Source organism: Oncorhynchus nerka, linkage group LG3 (assembly GCF_034236695.1).
Source record: "Oncorhynchus nerka isolate Pitt River linkage group LG3, Oner_Uvic_2.0, whole genome shotgun sequence".
NCBI lineage: Eukaryota > Metazoa > Chordata > Actinopteri > Salmoniformes > Salmonidae > Oncorhynchus > Oncorhynchus nerka.
Window position 1 is genome coordinate 6,594,953 of NC_088398.1, and position 19,967 is coordinate 6,614,919.

The window sequence follows — 19,967 nt, forward strand, 5'->3', positions numbered from 1 at the left end:
GCGCGCTGCTGTTAAATTCAAAACCCTTCGCCACAAACCGTTTAGAGCAGAACCGTGCTGTTTCAATCTGTTCAACAGTTTCTAAAGATCCGAAATTGTGGCTAAGAGCGCTAAAAAAAATATTGGTAAGTGTGTTATACTTGGTTAACGTTACTTATGTCTGGACTTTTTCTTATTGTGAAATATAGCTAGTCGGTTAGTTGACTAAAAACAACGTTAAATACTGTAGCTATCTTAAAATAAATTAACGTAGCTAGCTAAAGTTATCTTGTGGCTAACTAAGGTAGCTAACTAACGTTAACTAGTTCGCGAATAAATCGAAACAAACACGTAACTAATAGCTAGCTTTCTTTTGACCAAGTTAACTTCGTTAATAAATTAGTGTGATTGGTTCGTTTCTAGCTACATGGAATGAACTTACCTTACTTTAATTAACGATACCTAGAATGTCAACCACTCGGCTAACAAGTTTTTTTTTTTCGTGTATAGTGATGTCGTGGGACTTCTTTGTGCCTGTGTGCGTGGGTGACCTGGTGAAGACTGGAGGCATTAACCAGTACGTGGTTCAGGATGTCGTCTCCCCTAAACAACTGCCCTCCCATCTCAACAGTAAATATCCCATAGTTTGTTACAGACTTACAATTGTTAGACTATTGTCATCCTGAAATCTGACCAAGCAACTCCTTTACTATTCTATATATTTTCCAGGTTTCAAGGCTGCACTGAGAAGCCAGGGTCCATTGTGTATCCTGGAACACTTTGACACGGGTTACACTGTGCTGCAGTGAGTAGCTACATTTACCCAAATTATTGTATTTTTTATTTCTTAAACCTACCACAACTATGATGTAATTTCTCGAATTTTTACTCATGTTTCATTCTATTGTATGTCACAGACATTGCCATAAAGTGGACATGAGTGTGAAAGAGGACACCCTGGAGTTACTCATACAAGGTCAGTGTTTGTGATGGTGTGTTGAAATGTCTTTCAACTTATACACATGATGGCATACTTGTGCCTGCTAGTGCTCACTATTCAGCCGAACGCCTCATCCGTATTTCATTGCGTTCTCTATTAGTGGTGAGTGGCCTGTCCGTCTCCCTGCCCTCCCTCCTCCTCAACGCCTCACTCTCTGCCCCGGACCGCAAGGAGCAGCTCAATGCTGTCAAAATGAGTGTATTCCTCCTCTGCAAGCTCACAGAAATCCTGGAGAGTGACTCTTACAGGCAGAGTATTGTCACTGCACCCAGTAAGGTAGGTCCTTCTGCACCCAGTCATATTTGAATATGTAGTCTCATAGCATGCTCTATAGTCAATTAATACATCCACTAATGCCCAGTGATGAGATCATGGCAAGTATGAGCCTATCAGGCTGAGAGTGTGCTCCTTCCTCCTGATTGGTGGGTAATCTTGGCAGAGTGGTGAAGATTGGCTGCTCTGCTGTAAGGGCCCACCTATAGTAAACTAGCAGTCCTCCTCATCCTCTGCCCATCCCAGAGACATGGGAGAAGGCAGGACGGAGGCTGCTGAAATGCTTTGTGTGAGAATGTTTCAGTTGGCAAGGAGACACAACTCTTGGTTGATGGCCTTTGCTATGGCTATGACATTTTTCTTTGGTAATCTGAGGGCATTCAAAAACCACACCCAGATCTTTGTGACTGCTATGCATAGTGGCCTCATAAACAAGGAGTCACACTAACTGCATAAGGATAGTACAGTATACCCTTTCACTCAATCTAGAATCTCAACCCTCCCGAGTCCTGTACTGTGTTGACATTTTGAAGTGAACTTTCTGTCGACTCCCTCAGGGCAGTAAGAAGGGGAAGGCTGCAGGAGAAGGTCTACTACAGTGGGACTCTGAGAGGGAGACTGTGCTGCAGGCTCTAACCCAGCTCCTTCAGCTGGACATCCGCTCCCTTTGGAGCCTCTCTTTGGTCGAGGAGGAGTTCATCAGGTGAGAGGGCCAACCTGTGGATGAGTGTGTGGGGCTGGAGGAAACATGGGTTTGTGGAGTTTCACTCTAGGTAGAGAACATAGTGCGTGATGAGCAGGAGTCTACATGACTTACAGTATACTTTATGTCCTCAGCTGTGTAACATGCTGCTGCTATAAGCTCCTGGAGAACCCAACCATCAGCCACGTGAAGAACAAGCCCACCAGAGACGCCATCATTCACCTGCTGGGGGTGCAGGTCAAGAAATACAACCACCTTCTGGGTCAGTAACTCGACACCCCCAAACCACTGTTATTAGACAGCTCCATAGAACCTATACTGATGCATGCAAATGTTACTGCTCCACTGGCTTTGTATTAGTGGTATGGTGTTCAAGTGAAGCGTTGTACTGATGTCCTCTCTTTCTCCATCCACAGGTGCCAGTGTGAAGGTGATCCAGCTGCTGCAGCACTTTGAGCAGCTGTCGTCAGTGTGTGCCCAGGCGGTGTCTGTGTGGAGCACTGAGTATGGAGTCAAGGCTATTGTAGGAGAGGTCATGAGGTCAGTTGAAGAGATTACTTTCTGTATTGGTGTGTAATTTTCCGCTAGAATGTCTAAGGTCCTTGTGTCATGTCCTTTTTATCCCTGTTTATAAGGTGTTGCGAGAAACATATTAGCGACTTGAGTTGGAATGTGTATGACGTCTCTGTTCTGATGCCCTGTTTTCTATACTGAACCACCTCTCTCAGGGAGATCGGTCAGAAGTCTAGTGAGGAGCTGGCCAGAGAGGGGTCAGGGGTCAAGGCCTTCTCCAGCTTCCTGTCTGAACTGGGCACCCTGGTCCCAGACACCATGATCCCCAACATCAGTGTGTTACTCACACACCTGGAGGGCGAGGTAACTCATACACCATGATCCATAACATCAGTGTGTTACTCACACACCTGGAGGGCAAGGTAACTCATACACCATGATCCATAACATCAGTGTGTTACTCACACACCTGGAGGGCGAGGTAACTCATACACCATGATCCATAACGTCAGTGTGTTACTCACACACCTGGAGGGCGAGGTAACTCCTACACCATGATCCATAACGTCAGTGTGTTACTCACACACCTGGAGGGTGAGGTAACTCCTACACCATGATCCCCAACATGAGGTTTTTTAGTACTACTTTTTCCCTTGAAATTGTGCTTCCTTTGATCAATCATTATGTCCTTAGTATCTTGTCATTACTGAATGTTCAAACCTCTGTGCCTGCAGAGCCCTAGTTTGCGTGTGGCAGTGTGTGAAGTGTTGGGAGAGGTTCTGGTCAGGGTCCTGAGTGGAGATGGACTGGATGAGTCTGGCAGAGCTGACAGGGACCGCTTCATGGACACACTGCAGGAGCACCTCCACGACACACACTCCTACGTCAGGGCCCGAGTGCTGCAGGTCTACACGCGCATCGTCAACAGCAAGGTGCGAGTGTGTTTGCTTATATCTCTAAAAGTGTATCCCAAACAACTATGTTGATGTATGAAGCAAATTCCGGATGCTACTTGCACTGTTATGAAACTGCAGTATTATGTATTCACCCATGCCCAGTGATGAGATCATGGCAAGTATGAGCCAATCAGGCTGAGAGATTGTTCTCCTTCCTGCTGATTGGTGGGTAATCTTGGCAGTGTGGTTAAGATTGGCTGCTCTGCTGTAAGGGCCCACCTACAGTAAACTAGCAGTCCTCCTCACCCTCTGCCCATCCCAGAGACATGGGAGAAGGCAGGATGGAGGCTGCTGAAAGTCTTTGTGAGTGTGAGAATATGTTTCAATTGGCAAGGAGACACAACTCTTGGTTGATGGCCTTTGCTATGGCTATGAACAATTTCTTTGGTAATCTGAGGGCATTCAGAAATCTTAGTGACAGCTATGCAGTGGCCTCAACATCAGTAAAGTCACCAACACTTCTGTGCTGGTTTGAAGTCCCTCGACATCAAATCCCCGTTTGATTGTCATTCTCAAGCCTGAATATTTTGTTTTTGAAGGAAAGGCGACAAGGAGAGCATCACTTCTGCTGGGATTACTGAATGTTCCGCTAATGTCCTGTGTAATTCCCCCCCCCCCCCCCCCCCCAGGCTCTGCCCCTGAACAGGTACAGTGAAGTGATGGGGTTGGCAGTGGGAAGGCTGATGGACAAATCCATCAATGTGGTCAAGAGTGCCATCCAGCTACTGGCTGCCTTCATCGCGCACAACCCCTACAGCTGCAAGGTGCACGCACACACTCGAACAACCACTACTGTGAAGTACACACACAACACTGTCTTACAATTGTTTTTTTCATCTGTAGTTGAGCAGTGCTGACCTGAAGAAACCCCTGGAGAAGGAGACGGATAAACTCAGAGAGCTTAGAGAGAGACTGCAGGAAAACGCACCTGGTAAATTATACACACCACCTTTTATATTTATCTTTTCTATAGTGCCCAATGATGAGACCAAGGCGAATGTGAGCCAACTGAAAGAGGGTTGGGATCTCTCGTCTCGATTGGCCGTTAATCTTGGCAGTGTGGCGGAGATTGGCTGCTCTGCTGTAAGGGCCGGCCTACAGTGACTTGGCCCCACCCACATGTTTCTCCCGTTAAAGAAACACGGTAGAGAATAGTGGGAGGGTGCTGACAGTGTGACTGACGTGTGTTTGTCTGTATGTGTGAGGCAGGGAGAACCTCTCCTCAATATTCAGTTGGCCTTGAGCGCTCTTTTTTTGTTAATCTGAGGGCTTTGTAACAATAGAGTTCATTCTGAGCTTCTCTGCCTCTTGTCCAAACTATATTTATCATATAAGGGAAACTCCACTCAAGCTCTATTTTATTTTTTCATTAATCCCCTGATACAGTCCCAAAAAATGTTTTGCATGTCAGCAGTCAAGTTTTCAAGATATTGGACTTTCGAGAAGCAGTGTCACCAGCCACATCATCATGATGCAAAAATGATTTTAGTGCTGATTTCCCATTTAACCATATTCCTTTGGTCTCTCTGTCCAGTGGCAGTGATCAAGGCCTCCGAGCTGTGGGCCGCTATGGAGCCTGAGCTGCTCCTCACCGTCAGAGCCGAGCTGGAGCCCACCAGTGAGGGGGAACAGCAGGAGAGGGAGGAGGACGAGGCTCGAGAGGAGGACGACAGGGCCACCGCCGTACAGATCGCCCAGTTCCTCCGCGTCAACAAATACCGGTAAGTGGGGGGGGGCTCGTTCTATTCATTCTATTTCTATCCATTTAATCCTATCCAATAGGCAAAATCAAATAACTTTGAAACACTGCCCACGTGACTAGATTTGTATTAAGTCAGAATCAACTGTTTATAGAAATGAGATACCAATTGGCATTCCAAGCTGAACTCTACAGTCATCACATAATAACTGATTGTTGTTTGTGTATCAGGAATGCGGTGCGTCTGTGTGTGCGAGCCCACAGCCTGTTCCCAGAGTCTGAGATGTTCTCGTCTCTGACCACTCTCACCCCCGAGACTCTCTTGGACACACTGGCCCTGCTCTTCAAAGGTACTGAACTCTGTCTGTCTGTCAATCACATCACGAAGAACGTGTATTGGTTAAGTGTAGGAGATAGGAGGGGGCTAAGTTAGCATTCTGAAAATTTTGGGTCATTTAGTGCACTTTGAAAGGACCGCATAATACAAGTCTAGTAAGTAAACTATTCAGAACTAACCAGCACTCTGCTAAAAGAGTCGTAATCACTCAATCAAAACTTTCATATCGATTAAACAAATGATTCAGTACCAAGCCTTCAAAAACAAGTGGTGAAATCAGTGCTAGAATAAGAGTATGATATAACCAATCAAAATGTAATTAAGGTCAATCTAGTGCTGTGGGGCTTTCAGCGGTGTAGGAGGTGTAGTTCTAGATGACAGCATTACTGATGGGGTGGGTGATAATGTTTTCTACTGGTGAATCACCCAAACCTAGCTCTAACACCTGAGAACTAACACTGGTCTTCATTTTAGACCACTATTTAGTTAAATCATGTGGCCTGGAACAAATGTGTGCTCACACTGTGACAGGATTTAAGATGTTCACATCTGCTCTCATTAGAACATTTTTCTAATCTGACCTCTGTTGCTCCCCAGGTCCTGACCAGGACACATCTGAGATCAGAGAGGACCTGCCTTCCACCCCCCAGAAGGAGAGAGCAGGGGATGGGGGGAAGGAAGGGGTGGAGGAGAGCGAGCTGAAGAAACAGGAGATGCTGTTGCAGTATCTGAAAGACACTGAGAGCTTTGCCCTGCAGGTGGAGAGAGCCATCGCTGTCATCAACACCATGCTCTACTGGAAGACTACCTCAGGTACAAACACACCTCATCTTACCTACACCCGCATTACCATACCTTTATCACCTACACAGTCAACATCTCACCCCAATGACTCCATGCATGTGTTCTGAGACAATGTAATGTGTGGGGTATTGAGGAATGAATGTGTCTCAGTGGTCCAGGAGGCGGTGCAGTTCTGTGTGACAGTATGCGAGTTCAGTGTGGCGAACTCTCTGACTGGCGTGAGGAAGATGCTGCCTCTGGTCTGGTCTACTGACGCTGCCATTAAAGATGCTGTGGTGCAGGCCTACAGACGCCTCTACCTCAACCCCCAGGGAGACAACACCAGGTACGCTGTCACACCTTCAAACTGTTGCCACATGCACTTTCTATCAACCCCTCAGGTCCCTCGATCCCACTACCAATTTGCACTGCCTCCTGGACCAGTGGTTTCAACTCTCGGGCTGCGTTTATAGACACGCAATCCCATTCTGATCTTATTTTCACTAATTGGTCTTTTGACTGATCGGATCAGCTCTGAAATGATGTGAAAAAATGTGTGATTGGTCAAAAGACAGAATTGGGCTGCCTGTGTGAACACATCCAGTACTACATTTTCTGCTGTGCATTTGTTAATCTTGCTCCCACTAGCACATTGCTCCTGAAAGAGATGCAGACTCAAGGTAGAAGTTGAGGTGGGAAATTGCACAATTGACCGTACAACAATGTCTTGGAGCGACTTCATCAACCTCCAATCGGCTCTGCTCTGGTGCCTAACTCTCTCTCCCCCTCAGGGCTAAAGCTCAGACTCTAGTGGACAGTCTGTCTGAACTGATGGTGGATGCCTCTCTGGGGACAATCCAGTGTCTTGAGGAGATAGTGAGTTTCTCTTATTGCAGTCTTTTATTATCCATCCTGTCATCAATACTACCCAGTGATTGTTAGCCCTTACTCTTTACTGATTACTCTCTCCATCCTGTCATCAATATTACCCAGTGATTGTTAGCCCTTACTCTTTACTGATTACTCTCCATCCTGTCATCAATATTACCCAGTGATTGTTAGCCCTTACTCTTTACTGATTACTCTCTAGCCATCCTGTCTTTCAATAATTAACCCCGTTCTCTCTCATCTAATCTGTTCCAATACCACCTCTCTCATGTCGTTCCAGGTCCAGGAGTTTTTTGGTGGTGGCAGCAGCCTGCAGTCCACGGTGGTGCAGGTTCTGTGGGAGAGGTTCACTGGCAAACGAGAGACCTCCAGCCTGCACAGACGAGCAGCAGTGCTGCTTCTGGGAATGGCTGCACGGTAAGGCCCACACACAAACACAAGTTCTAACTCCACACCTCTGTCTTTAAGTCCCCTTTGACTTCTTGCCCAATGATGAGACCAAGGCGAATGCGAGCCAACTGAACGAGAGTGTTGGGTTCTCCTTTGTCTTGATTGGCCGGTAATCTTGGCAGTGTAGCGAAGATTGGCTGCTCTGCTGTAAGGGCCGGCCTACAGTGACTTGGCCCCACCCACATGTTTCTCCCGTTAAAGAAACACTGTAGAGAATAGTGGGAGGGTGCTGACAGTGTGACTGACGTGTGTTTGTCTGTATGTGTGAGGCAGGGAGAACCCTACCTCTCCTCAATATTCAGTTGTCCATGAGCGCTCTTCTTTGGTAATCTGAGGGCTTCTACACCTGTATGCGTCTTTCGGAGGGGTTGAGTTGAAAGTGGAAGTAAAATTTCTGTTGGCCTTGTGGCCATTTGACTATCTTAATCTCTTGATCTTTGTTTAATATGAGACTGATCCAAGTCCCGTTTTGCTGTTAACCTCTCATTGACAATGTTCCCTTATTGACGTATGGTAAACTGTTCCTAGGTCTGCTCCTACCTGTGGCGCTTGGCTTTGTCTCAGTCTGGCGTTGGTTAATTTGTCCACTGAACCTCATTAAGGCGGCTGCATGCTTCAGAAGACGTCACAAGATGTAATAATATATGCACATGTTTATTTTAGACTTTTTAGAGGTTTTTTCAGTTCGGGGGCACCAAATCTACACCCCTTTGTCGGTGATTGGTCAACAGTAGGGATTCTTCGATAGTCTGTCATTCAGCGAGAGACAACTCGTTTTCGTGCATGTTTTTTCATTGAGAAATACTGCTGAAAACATCTTAGTTGCAAAAACAAACAAAAGATATCCTCAGCATAAACGTGAACTCTGTCATTAATTTCTATCTTAGATTAATTCAGACTATTTTGAGGAAGTGTACTGGCTACGCTGTCTCAAAATGGACAAACCGTACTATTGACTATTTTGTTTTGTCGTTAAAGTGAATGTCTTTTAAGAGTATGCTAGCATACTCATTTGGTTAGCCGAACTGAAGCATGCTGGTGCCTTTATTCTGTCAGTAGGAGCACAGCAGAGTACACAGACTTCTCTCCATTGAGTCTAAGTCACGACCACACACATCTGGGCTCAACGCCAGGGTTTTCAATGAAGAACAAGCGTTTTAAACACACGTTCTGTCTCCTTCAAAGACAGCCACTGCCGGTGGAGGGGTGAGGGGGACTATCTGCAGTCCACCCACACTGTAATGGACAATACCGTGCCTCTCTTTCCGTAACCTGTTTAATCCTCCCCTCACTTCCTCTAACCCTCCCTCCTACACACAATCCCCCGTAGACTGTGTGTTCTGCGCAGGGCCCGAGCACCGATGAGATGATTAATTCATCTGGAGCCTAATTTAAATGATGTAGCCTACTATGTGTGTAGGCATGGCAGTATGTACATTTACTGATAAGAACATTTGTGCACCCCACACTAAAGTTGCTGTGTGTAATAGCATGTTTGTATGTGTGTTCTTGTATCAGATTAGATGTGGCATTTTAGATTATTCAGTGTGTAGACTAATGTAATTGTGTATTTCTCTGTGTAGAGCAGAGAGGGAGGTGGTCCTCAGTAACCTGGACACTCTGTGCTCTGTGGCTCTGGGAGAGAAGTTGACTGAAGACTTCCTACTGGCCAGAGACTCAGTTATCACCATCTGTAACATCACTGACCATGTCAGGGTAAGAACCCACACGTAGATTCCCGGCCTAGACTTTCTAGAGGTCTAGGGCTGTCCCAGACAAACACTATCTTGGTTGACCAAAAGTCACATGTTCTTTCAACATGTTCTTTGCTTGAAATGTAAAGTAATGTTTCTTCATTTATACATACATACACACACACACACACCCAATGTGTTTGAATAAAATTAACTATACTGAACAAAAATATAAATATGTAAAGTGTTGGTCCCGTTTTTCATGAGCTGAAATAAAAGATCCCGTCACATCCAGCTTCTTTACCTGTGGGATCGTCTGAGGGGGAGGCTGGATGCTGAGCAGTATTTCTGTTTTTAATTGTGGGGTTAAATGTATTCTGATTGGCTGGGCCTGGCTCCGTAGTGTGTGGACCCAGGCCCACCCATCATGACTGCACCTCTGCCCAGTCCTATTAGATTTCAATATTTTCTGCCTGTTTGGAACTGTGTAAACAACTCTGGTATTACTTAAAATTTAGTATTTTCTAACAAAAATCTACATCCTTTATTACAGCAAAGATTAAAAACAGCCACATTTGAAGTTGCTTTATCTGCCTTTCTGTGGTTGTTAGAGACTTGGTGCTCACGGAATCAGTAGGCTATTAAACACTCAAACTGGCAACAAACATGATCCGTTTTATTTCTGTAGAAATTGATTTATAAAGCCAGGGACGTTTTAACAGTTATGCTATGGATTATATATCTAAGTTAGTTTCCTCTCAAGTTTCTTAGACAATTAAGGCTAGGGCTTTGTTCGCATTGTTCGCAACAACAATATGCTGGTTAACTTTGCTATTATGCACATAGCAACATAAAGGGAAAGGCGCCAATTCAGCGGCGCACTGAAGATTACGTTTCAGAACCGCGGACAGCGCTTTCTCCCGCTATCCATCGTGTGAGAAACTGCATTTGTTATAAAATAATATATTTATTACTGTTGCACCATTTTCTTACAACATATAATCACTTCCAAGTTCAGTAGCTCATGTCTTAGAGGGATGAACTGTGCCATCCCCGTGGCCTCTGCAATGGATTAGTCCACTGAGACAGGTGGGAATCAGACAGGAGTCTTGTGTACCATGAACATTTTTTTTTTTTTAACTGCTTGACTAAAATCTCAGTCAACCAATAGTCTGAACTAAACAATCTACCAGGTGACTAAATGGGGTCAACCCTATACAGTTTGAATTGTGTAAAGTGATTGAGTTGAATTGTCCCCCCCAGCAATGCAAAGGAGCTCCATTCAGACTGCCTCAGGACAACCAGCTCTTTACCTGCCTCACACAGGCCATCGCTGAAGGTGTGTACACACACGGCCTCTTGAGTGGAAGAATGTAGTGCATCTGCCCCTGACTCTCTTAACTGACTATCTGTCTGGTCCCGCCCCAGGTGTGGTGATGGCGGACCCTCATTGGCAGAGCTTCATGGAGCAGGCTGTCCGTCTGCTGTACTTCCTGTCCGAGTCCCCAGACCAGCTCTGCTCCCGCCTCCTCCAGCGCTGCTCTCGTCTGCTATTGGACCAGATCGCGGAGGGCGGGGAGATGTTAGCAAACAAGGATGTCAGCCAGTTGCCGGGTGCATCTCAGGACCCTGAGGAGCAGGGAGAACAAGGTGAGAGACAGAGTGGATATTTATTTTAAAAGTTGGTGCACTCTGGTAAAACACCTTCTCAAAGTAGTATGAATAGATTACTTTCTCTTGTCTGGTGCTCTTTCACTGTGCCTAGTGTGGTAATGTATTATGATGACCAATATTTTGTATTGGTACTTCATGATCAGTACGGTGTTCCTGTCCCTCTAGTCCCTGCGGTGAGCTGTGTGTCCCTGGCCCAGCTGCTGTCTCTGTGTGGCTGCGTGGCGTTCTGGCAGGTGTCCCACCTGGAGCGCAGCGTCAGCACTGAGCTGCGGAGGAGGAGAGGAGAGACAGAAGAGAGGGAGGAGAAGGCGAAGGTACCCTCCCGTAAGGCCAAGGTCAGTCTGGACATGGAATTTATTTATTTTATTTAACTGGGCAAGTCAGTTAAGAACAAATTATTATTTTCAATGACTGCCTAGGAACAGTGGGTTAACTGTCTGTTCAGGTGCAGAACGACAGATTTGTACCTTGTCAGCTCGGGGATATGAACTTGCAAACTTTCGGTTACTAGTCCAACGCTCTAACCACTAGGCTACCCTGCCGCCCTGAGAACACAATGTTTATGATGTCCAGTATTTTTAGGCAATCCAAACCAATGATGCAATAATTCACATAATGGTCAGTCATGAGATTAGGATACTGCAAACCTAGTGGTAATGAGACTGCTGGGATATACACATGTTCTGTGTTTCAGAAGCTTTTACTATAAGTGTCAAATTGATCTCATTGCATTTCATAAACCAAATGTTATCAGAACAGGATGTTGATTAGTAAAGAGGCCATGTGAGTCTCCTGGTGAGTAGGATTGTCTTGCCAATCAGTGACTTTTCTCCCTGGGAAAAGCTTGAGGAGTTTATTTTTGGTCACGCAACACGGTGATTGACAGGTCTTGATGATTCTTCCCAACAGGGGGCTAAATTCAACAGTGAACTTTTTCCTAATTACTCCTTTAGATTAAATCACTAACTTTCCAGTAGACTAGACTTGAACAGGGAGTTCTTAATCAACTGTCATGATCCATGTTTCCCACAGCAAGCGGCCAATGACAGTTCTGTGGAGGAAGAACTTGGGTTGATGGGTGCTTCTGCTGAGGACACCGAGGCAGAGCTGATCAGGAAGATCTGTGAGACTGAGCTGCTGGCTGGTAAGATAGGCCGAACTTTTTCAAAAATGGTGTCATTTTTCTTGGTGTGATTTAATTGCCTTGACAACCACATCTCCTCCCCCCAGAGGAGAACCTGTTGTGCTCGTTCCTACCCCTGCTGGTGAGGGTGTGTAGTTCCCCAGGGAGATACTGCCACCCCCAGCTCACCACCGCTGCCTGCCTGGCCCTCTCACAGTACATGATGATCAGGTCAGACTACACCTCAGACTACATTGTTTTTCTATAATTTTCCTTTGTGTGGTGTGTGTGTGTGGCTGTCAACCTCTATCCCCTCTCCTGCTGTCAACCTCTCAGTCCGTCAGTGTGTGAGGAGCACATCCGTCTCCTGTTCACGGTGCTGGAGCGCTCCTCTCTGCCCGTCGTCAGGGCCAACGCCATCATCGGCCTGGGAGACCTCACCGTCCGCTTCCCCAACATCCTGGAGCCCTGGACCCAGAACCTCTATACCAGGTAATCCAAACACCTGGACCCAGAACCTCTGTACCAGGTAATCCACACACCTGGACCCAGAACCTCTGTACCAGGTAATCCACACACCTGGACCCAGAGCCTCTGTACCAGGTAATCCACACACCTGGACCCAGAGCCTCTGTACCAGGTAATCCACACACCTGGACCCAGAGCCTCTTTACCAGGTAATCCAAACACCTGGACCCAGAACCTCTGTACCAGGTAATCCAAACACCTGGACCCAGAGCCTCTACCAGGTAATCCAAACACCTGGACCCAGAACCTCTGTACCAGGTAATCCACACACCTGGATCCAGAGCCTCTGTACCAGGTGTGAACCCCCACAAGCCACTTTCATTCAGTGACTAAATATTAACCAAGCAGCTAATAGAACTTGTTTAGAATATGGAAGGAGCAAACAAGCTGATCTTTATTTAATTACCCAGCTGTGTGTGTACTATGGATTGTGTGTCTTTAAGTTAGGTAAACATGGCCATTAGATGAGGATGGCTGAGGGCTACAAGCTCGTTCCATATCTGGTTGTCTGCTAATGTTCCTTCAGACGCTCCATTCCTGCTGCTGCAGTCTACTGAACCAGTTTATCGAAAACCTATTTCCATATGTTCAGAACAGAAAAAAACAATAGGAAGCATTGTAAAATGCTGTCATGTCCTCCACTAGCATTCTGACCTCTGCTATAGCGCGACAGTACATTGTACTGTGCTCTTCAGAACTCCAACTGCACTTCTGGACTGTAGCAACCATGGGCTGCTCGCTCGTGCACTCAAATAAAATTTGAGCAGAAAGGCCTAGAACAGCTTGAAGGTTCTGATTGTGTCCAGAACTACTTGTTGGTGGTATAATTATACAATGAGTAGATCGGAGAGAGAGAAGGGGGATAATTTCAGGTGATGCCATTTGTTATACTCCGTAGGAAGGATGGGGACTTAATTGAAGAAATCTTAATGATTGCTGGTTGTTCCTCCCACATTGAGATGCACTGAAGCCATACCCCTTCCCCATTAAGTTTAATTACAATTCGTTATCTCTTTACATTCCACTAGTTCCATTTTTGTCTTTGTATAGTGCTAATTATGATGCTTGGTTATTCTTACGTTTGAGGTGTTTAAGATGAATAGTGTTTTCCAGGCTTTTCACCATGAACACTAATCCTCAGGTTCTTCCTCATGGTAAGTGTTTTGTAGTGGTCAGTAATTGTCTCCCACACACCTCCATTGTGTTGGGTCTCCTCAAAGACAGACAGCCCTCCCTGGGAGAGGACTGATAAGGGTATTAAAACTTGATTTTTACTCTAATGGTAATGCACTGTTTTACAGGCGTAGTTAATTATACTGAAGCTGTGGCTTATGACCATCTACTGTATAGCAGACTACACACCCGGCGAGTCTGGTTCCTCTGCAAAACGTCCTAATCCACGGCAGGAGGAGAAGTTGCATATTGTTGTTTTTTTTCACCTGGCCTCAAATCCCTTCCCAGTGTATGTGGTTAATTAATTCCCCTGTTTAGAACAATGGAGGCCAGGGAGACCCTGCAGTCATTTTGTGTCAGCTTCCTCGGGGTATAGCCCTTCTGTACATCTGAAATGACTGCATAGCAGAGGATTGTGGTCAATGCCAGTCAGGGGTATTGGCATCGAAGCCTCCAGGTCCAATGTATAGCTGGTCGTATTTTCACCCAGGTAGTCGATTGCTTAATGTCATGTCATTGATTAGTCTCTTACATGGTATCCCAGCTGATCCTGATTAGAGCAGAAACCTGCATGCCATTTAAATGTTGTTTCTTCATCATAACATGTCCCTATTTCCCCTGCCTAGGCTGAGTGACGAGAACCCGGCGGTGAGGCAGACTGCGGTGACTGTTCTGACCCAACTAGTGCTGAAGGATGTGCTCAAGGTCAAAGGTCAGGTCAGCGAGGTGGCTGTGCTGCTCATCGACCCCCAGACACACATCGCCAGCCTCGCACTCAACTTCTTCAACGAGCTCGCCTCCAAGGTACACACAGTATTATTTCCAGGCATTTCTATTTGATTGGGATATACAGTGCCTTCGGGAAATATTCAGACCCTTTTGACTTTTTCTACATTTTGTTATGTTACAGGCTTATTTGAAAATGTATTTTTTTTAATCCAATCTACACTCCATAATGACAAAAGCAAAAACAGTTTTTTTTTAGACACCTTATTTACACAAGTATTCAGACCCTTTGCTATGAGACTTGAAATTGAGCTCGGGTGCGTCCTGTTTCCATTGATCAGCCTTGATGTTTTTACAACTTGATTGGAGTCCACCTGTGGTAAATTCAATTGATTTGATATGATTTGGAGAGGCACACCTGCCTACATAAGGTCCCACAGTTGACAGTGCATGTCAGAGCAAACACCAAGTCATGAGGTTGAAGGAATTGTCCATAGAGCTCTGAGACAGGATTGTGTTCGAGGCACAGATCTGGGGAAGGGTACCAAAAACTTTCTGCAGCATTTAACGTCCCCAAGAACAGTGCCCTCCATTCTTAAATAGAAGTTTGAAACCACTAAGACTCTTCCTAGATCTAGCCACCCAGCAAAACTGAGCAAGTGGTGGTGAAGGGCCTTGTTCAGGGAGGTGACCAAGAACCTGATGGTCACTCTGACAGAGTTCCTCTGTGGAGATGGGATAATTTTCCAGAAGGACAACCACATCTGCAGCACTCCACCAATCAGGCCTTTATGGTAGAGTGGCCAGACGGAAGCCACTCCTCAGTAAAAGGCACATGACAGCCCACTTGGAGTTTGCCAAACGGCACCTAAAGGACTCTGACCATGAGAAACAAGATTCTCTGTTCTGATGAAATCAAGATTGAACACTCTGGCCTGAATGCCAAGTGTTATGTCTGGAGGAAACCTGCCACCATCCCTACGGTGACGCATAGTGGCAGCAGTATTTTTTTCAATGGCAGGGACTGGGAAACTAGAGATCCAGCGCAATTTAGAGATCCTTGATGAAAACCTGCTCAGGACGAGTCTCTAAATGTCCTTGAGTGGCCCAGCCAGAGCCCGGACTTGAACCCAATCGAACATCTCTGGAGAGACCTGAAAATAGCTGTGCAGCAACACTCCCCATCCACCCTGACAGAGCTTGAGAGGATATGCAGAGAAGAATGGGAGAAACTGCCCAAATACAGGTGTGCCAAGCTTGTAGCATCATACCTAAGAACACTCGAGGCTGTAATCGCTGCCAAAGGTGCTTCAACAAAGTACCGAGTAAAGGGTCTGAATACTTATGTAAATGTCCTATTTCAGGTTTTTATTTTTAACAAATTAGCAAACATTTCTAAACCTGTTTTTGCTTTGTCGTTTTGGGGTATTGTGTGTAATTAGGAGGGGGAAAACAATTTAATCAAATTTAGAATAAGGCTGGAACGTAACAAAATGCTGAAAGTCAACAGGTCTGAATACTTTCCGAATGCACTGTAAATCTGAGTTGGTGTATTGGGGAACTTTTTACATAGACTGAGGGTCATGGATCCTCCAATGTTCTAAACCAGACAGTGGCCTCTCCTCCCAGGACAATGCCATCTACAACCTGCTCCCAGACATCATCAGCAGACTGTCAGACCCAGAGAGAGCCATGAACGAGGAAGACTTCCACACCATCATGAAGTGAGTGGTGTCCACACTGAGCTGTGTGCCTCTTCTGCTCTCACTATGTATATTGTGTGGTGATCAGTATAGTGTGTCTAGCAGGGAGTTATTCAAATACCCGCAAGCTTTAATAATCTAAGGGCTACTTAATCTGTGTCTGTGGCCCACTGTTCTCTCCCAGGCTTTACACTCTGGATGACTTGGCATGCTGGGGTCACATTGTGACTCTGGTTTGAAACCTGTTGTGCTGAATAACATGGAAATGGGATGCTAATATGTGAGTGGTGTTTTAATGCCTTATTTTAAATGTTCCTCTGTCTCTGTTTTCAGGCAGCTGTTTTCCTACATCACTAAGGAGAGACAGACTGAGTCTCTGGTGGAGAAGCTGTGTCAGCGCTTCAGGACAGCAAAGTGAGCAGCCAGTCTTCCCCTCGCTCTTCCTTCCTATCTCCTAATTTCTGTTCTCCCACTCCATGTCATAACGGCTGGCATTAGTTCCTCTGTCTCAGGAGTATTCGAGGCCTGGGTCGTCTGTTCGGCGAACGCAGGGCCAACTCTTTCCCTCTTTCTGGCTCGTCATTCAAAGCACAGACCTCCATAGAAAGGGCATTTTAGATTAAGCCACAGACACAGTGAATCATCGAGACCATGGGCGGAGAATGATTTCTTCAAATGTCAGGCTTCCTCTGTTCTTGAAATACTATTTGTTGTAAGTGAATAATCAAATTTCCCCCCCATTCTCTCTCCAGGACTGAGCGTCAGTGGTGTGACCTGGCCGTGTCTCTGTCTCTGCTGTCTATGTGTGAGCGAGGGCTGAAGAGGCTCCAGGAGTGTTGGGACTGTTACAGTGACAAGCTGACTGAGACAGGAGTCTACCAGCCTCTCCTCTCCATCACTGCTAAGCTACGCCGAGGAGCCAAGCCACAGCTCAAGGTACAGTTCAAACCACCTAAGAAAGCCCTTAGCCCCCCCCAAATTCAGATATACATAACAAACTTGGGACAAGTGAGAGGCTATAGACTATCCTGACTGATTTCTTGACTGTGCCTCTGAATGAATACACATGCTGGGTCTTATTCTGATTCTTCTCTCTGTCCCCAGGTCCAGGTAGAGGAGTTTGAGAAGCGTCTGACGGCGGTCCACACCCGGGGGCTGGAGAACGTAGAGAGCCCTGAGATGGAGACAAAACGGCCTGAGGGTGCTGGGTCCAGCCAGAACACCACTCATACACCACTACCCAACAAGGGACGAGGTGGCAGGCCCAAGAGAGGTGAGAGCACACACGTGTAGTGCCTTTTCTGGTAGACAGTGAATTTTCCCTCCTGAATGTATTTATTTTTTCCTATTATATAGACTTTAGCTAATGTTCCATGATTTTCTTTCTCTCCCCTCAAAGGTCAGGCCAAGCCCTCTGTATCCAGTTGCCATGACGATAGCTTTGTGACCCCTAAACCGACCCGGAAGTCCTCCAAGAAAGCTGTTATCACCTTCAGCAGTGACGAAGAGGAGGAAGAAGGTATCTGTACTGTTAGAAAGTGCAATCTGTTTGTTTGAGTTTTGGCAGTGCTTTTCAGTTAAAGTGATGGAAAGCATTTAAACTGATTCATGCTCCCAGTAGATTGTTGGTGCTGGCTTCCCAGGATGGTGTCATGAAGTACATTTGAGCCCAGTGAATGAAATTAGATTTATTTTAATCTTTGCAATTTCATAGGAACAAATCTGCTTAGTTGTTGCTTGTCAAATGAACACAATGTTACTGATTTGTTTCTTTTTCCCCAATCAGACGCTGTCATGGCAGAGAGTGAGACACCTAAGGTGACCACACCCATCGCCCGCACCTCTCGACGTGCTCGTCTCCGACACTGATCTCTCTTCCTCTGCTTTTACTTTGTATGTCACATGTTCTATTGGTTTTGTCATCTTTTTAAGTCATGTTTTTTAATTTTTTAAATAACTTTATCTTTTAATGTAGCTCTAGTCAGTACTAAATACTTTGACTAAATACTCATCTTTTTTTGTAGCTGAATCAAGACTTTTAATAAAACTTTGGTGTGAACCACACAACCGCTGTCATCCGTGTGTTTGCAAGTGGAGTCAGATTTATGCCCTCATTACAAGGAGAATTGAATGCCCTTCTCTTGCATTATGTGTGTTTGGTCAGTGAAATAGTGTGTGTTCAGGTTGGACTGTCCCAGCTTGGCTAGACACGGTTGCTACCATTCGTACTCCTTCACTCTCTCCTCCATGGTCCCATTTCTGCCAGTTTGAAATATTCTGTAATCTCATTTGTTGGAGGTTATTAAACCTGTTAACCTAAATCCTCCTGAAACCCAGCAGGTCATTTTATTCCTCTAGTGGACATTTAGATCTTGGTCTGTATCTGAGGCCATACAAGCCGTTTTATTAAGTCCTTTTTGAGAAGACATTTGGCCTTTCAATTATATCACGTGTGGGGGTGTTTATCATATTTACGTTTTGACCACTAAAGAGGACAATTTTGCACTTAAAATAAAATACTTTTAAAAACTTTTCTTAGTAACATGCTTTTTCACCCCCCCCACACTTGTGTTAAAAACATTTAAACAATGTATCCCAAACTTTTTTCCCGGGTCTCACCTGGTATATGATGTGCCTGACACCTGAACAAAATGGTAGCATGTTATTTTACACTTATTTTAGACTTCACTCCCTATTTCTCCCTCTGCCCCTCAATACCTCCTGATATTGCCACGGTCTTCCCCTCTCCCACACACCTTCCCTCCTGTTCCATGCTTTTTCTCTGCCTGTTACATTCCTCGGTCGCTCTCCTCACTGACATCTTCATATCTTGTAGCTTCACCCCCCCCTCTTTTGTAGCTAATCTCTTCCCTCTCGCCCACTCTACCTCCCACTAGCTCTCTCTCCTTTTAATTGACATGAGTGCACTTCTGTTTTTGAGTTATGTAAAGGTAAAAAAAAACACCTTTTGACTTCAGACTAACAATGTAAAGTTTGGGTTTATAAACTCTGCGTTGGCAGTCCGACAGACATTTTGTGTTGGATGACAACTCCTGAATATATTGTGAGAAACTAAAGATGCATGAAAATAAACTACTTCCATTTCAGGGACTGGTGAGTGATGGTGGCTGGTTTCTGTGGGGCGTGTCTAATCCAAAGTCACTTTTTAGAAGTAGCTCAATGGATTCCTGTCCAGTTTTTCCCCTAGAGGTTCCCAATTTCCTGAAATGGAACCCCTAGGGAAAACGAGGTCAACCCTGGAACACTTAGATGTTAATGCAGAGAACCGAGAGTGGCCTCAACTGGTGTGGCCAAGACAAACACCTGTACTAAGTGATATGGAAGATGTTTTTAGGAGACAAGGGCTTGTCAAACTGCTTCATGATTTGTATTCATTATACTGTAAAAGAGGTATTACTGGAGAATGTTGCTGAATTCGCAAATCCATCCACAGCCAGACCTTACTGTCTGTAGGCCAGTGTTTGAGACAGAGCCCTCGGGCTCAGTCTCGACTTCGTCTTAAAATTCTATTTTTAATGATCTGATTCAATCTCTTAAATTTTTGTTGGAAAGGGTTAACACTAAAAATCCTGATTGGATATGTTTTTCTTTGCTGGTCTCTGGGGGGAGAAATCTAAGGAGCAAAATCTGCCATTGACTAGGCCATCAGAAGCTAGGTAAAGGCATCTGCCATTCAACTGTATTAGGGCAACATTTTGGAGTAACAGTGGAATCAACCAATCACATTTTGACTTAATGAGTGGG

The 19,967-nt window shown here is 45.4% G+C and overlaps 1 protein-coding gene and 4 non-coding genes across 5 annotated transcripts; all 5 read left to right on the forward strand.

Moving 5' to 3' along the window:
* The first annotated feature begins 9 nt into the window (after positions 1-9).
* On the forward strand, positions 10-18,278 carry ncapd2 (non-SMC condensin I complex, subunit D2). The gene is made up of 32 exons (XM_029679048.2): positions 10-125; positions 490-609; positions 709-784; positions 897-955; positions 1,080-1,255; positions 1,810-1,955; positions 2,090-2,217; positions 2,372-2,495; positions 2,684-2,831; positions 3,203-3,400; positions 4,054-4,188; positions 4,268-4,355; positions 4,959-5,145; positions 5,355-5,473; positions 6,058-6,273; positions 6,415-6,589; positions 7,035-7,119; positions 7,412-7,548; positions 9,165-9,297; positions 10,539-10,614; positions 10,704-10,925; positions 11,115-11,284; positions 11,982-12,093; positions 12,180-12,303; positions 12,409-12,564; positions 14,400-14,577; positions 16,129-16,223; positions 16,536-16,616; positions 16,955-17,138; positions 17,307-17,475; positions 17,602-17,721; positions 17,989-18,278. The coding sequence occupies exons 2-32, from the start codon at positions 492-494 to the stop codon at positions 18,069-18,071; spliced, it is 4,218 nt and encodes a 1,405-aa protein (XP_029534908.2). The 5' UTR covers positions 10-125; positions 490-491; the 3' UTR covers positions 18,072-18,278.
* LOC115142285 (small nucleolar RNA U85) lies at positions 1,335-1,631 on the forward strand. Its single transcript, XR_003865491.2, has one exon. It is a non-coding gene; the product is annotated as a small nucleolar RNA U85 (small nucleolar RNA).
* LOC115142284 (small nucleolar RNA U85) lies at positions 3,521-3,825 on the forward strand. The gene has a single exon (XR_003865490.1). It is a non-coding gene; the product is annotated as a small nucleolar RNA U85 (small nucleolar RNA).
* On the forward strand, positions 4,399-4,695 carry LOC115142287 (small nucleolar RNA U85). The gene has a single exon (XR_003865493.1). It is a non-coding gene; the product is annotated as a small nucleolar RNA U85 (small nucleolar RNA).
* LOC115142286 (small nucleolar RNA U85) lies at positions 7,616-7,920 on the forward strand. Its single transcript, XR_003865492.1, has one exon. It is a non-coding gene; the product is annotated as a small nucleolar RNA U85 (small nucleolar RNA).
* Positions 18,279-19,967: the final 1,689 nt, after the last annotated feature.

Coding starts and splice junctions, on each gene's coding strand:
- ncapd2 (XM_029679048.2), top strand. CDS start 492: ATGTCGTGGGACTTCTTTGTGCCTGTGTGCGTGGGTGACCTGGTGAAG. Junction 3,401..4,053: donor CGCGCATCGTCAACAGCAAG/GTGCGAGTGTGT, acceptor CCCCCCCCCCAG/GCTCTGCCCCTGAACAGGTA. Junction 16,617..16,954: donor CAGCGCTTCAGGACAGCAAA/GTGAGCAGCCAG, acceptor TTCTCTCTCCAG/GACTGAGCGTCAGTGGTGTG.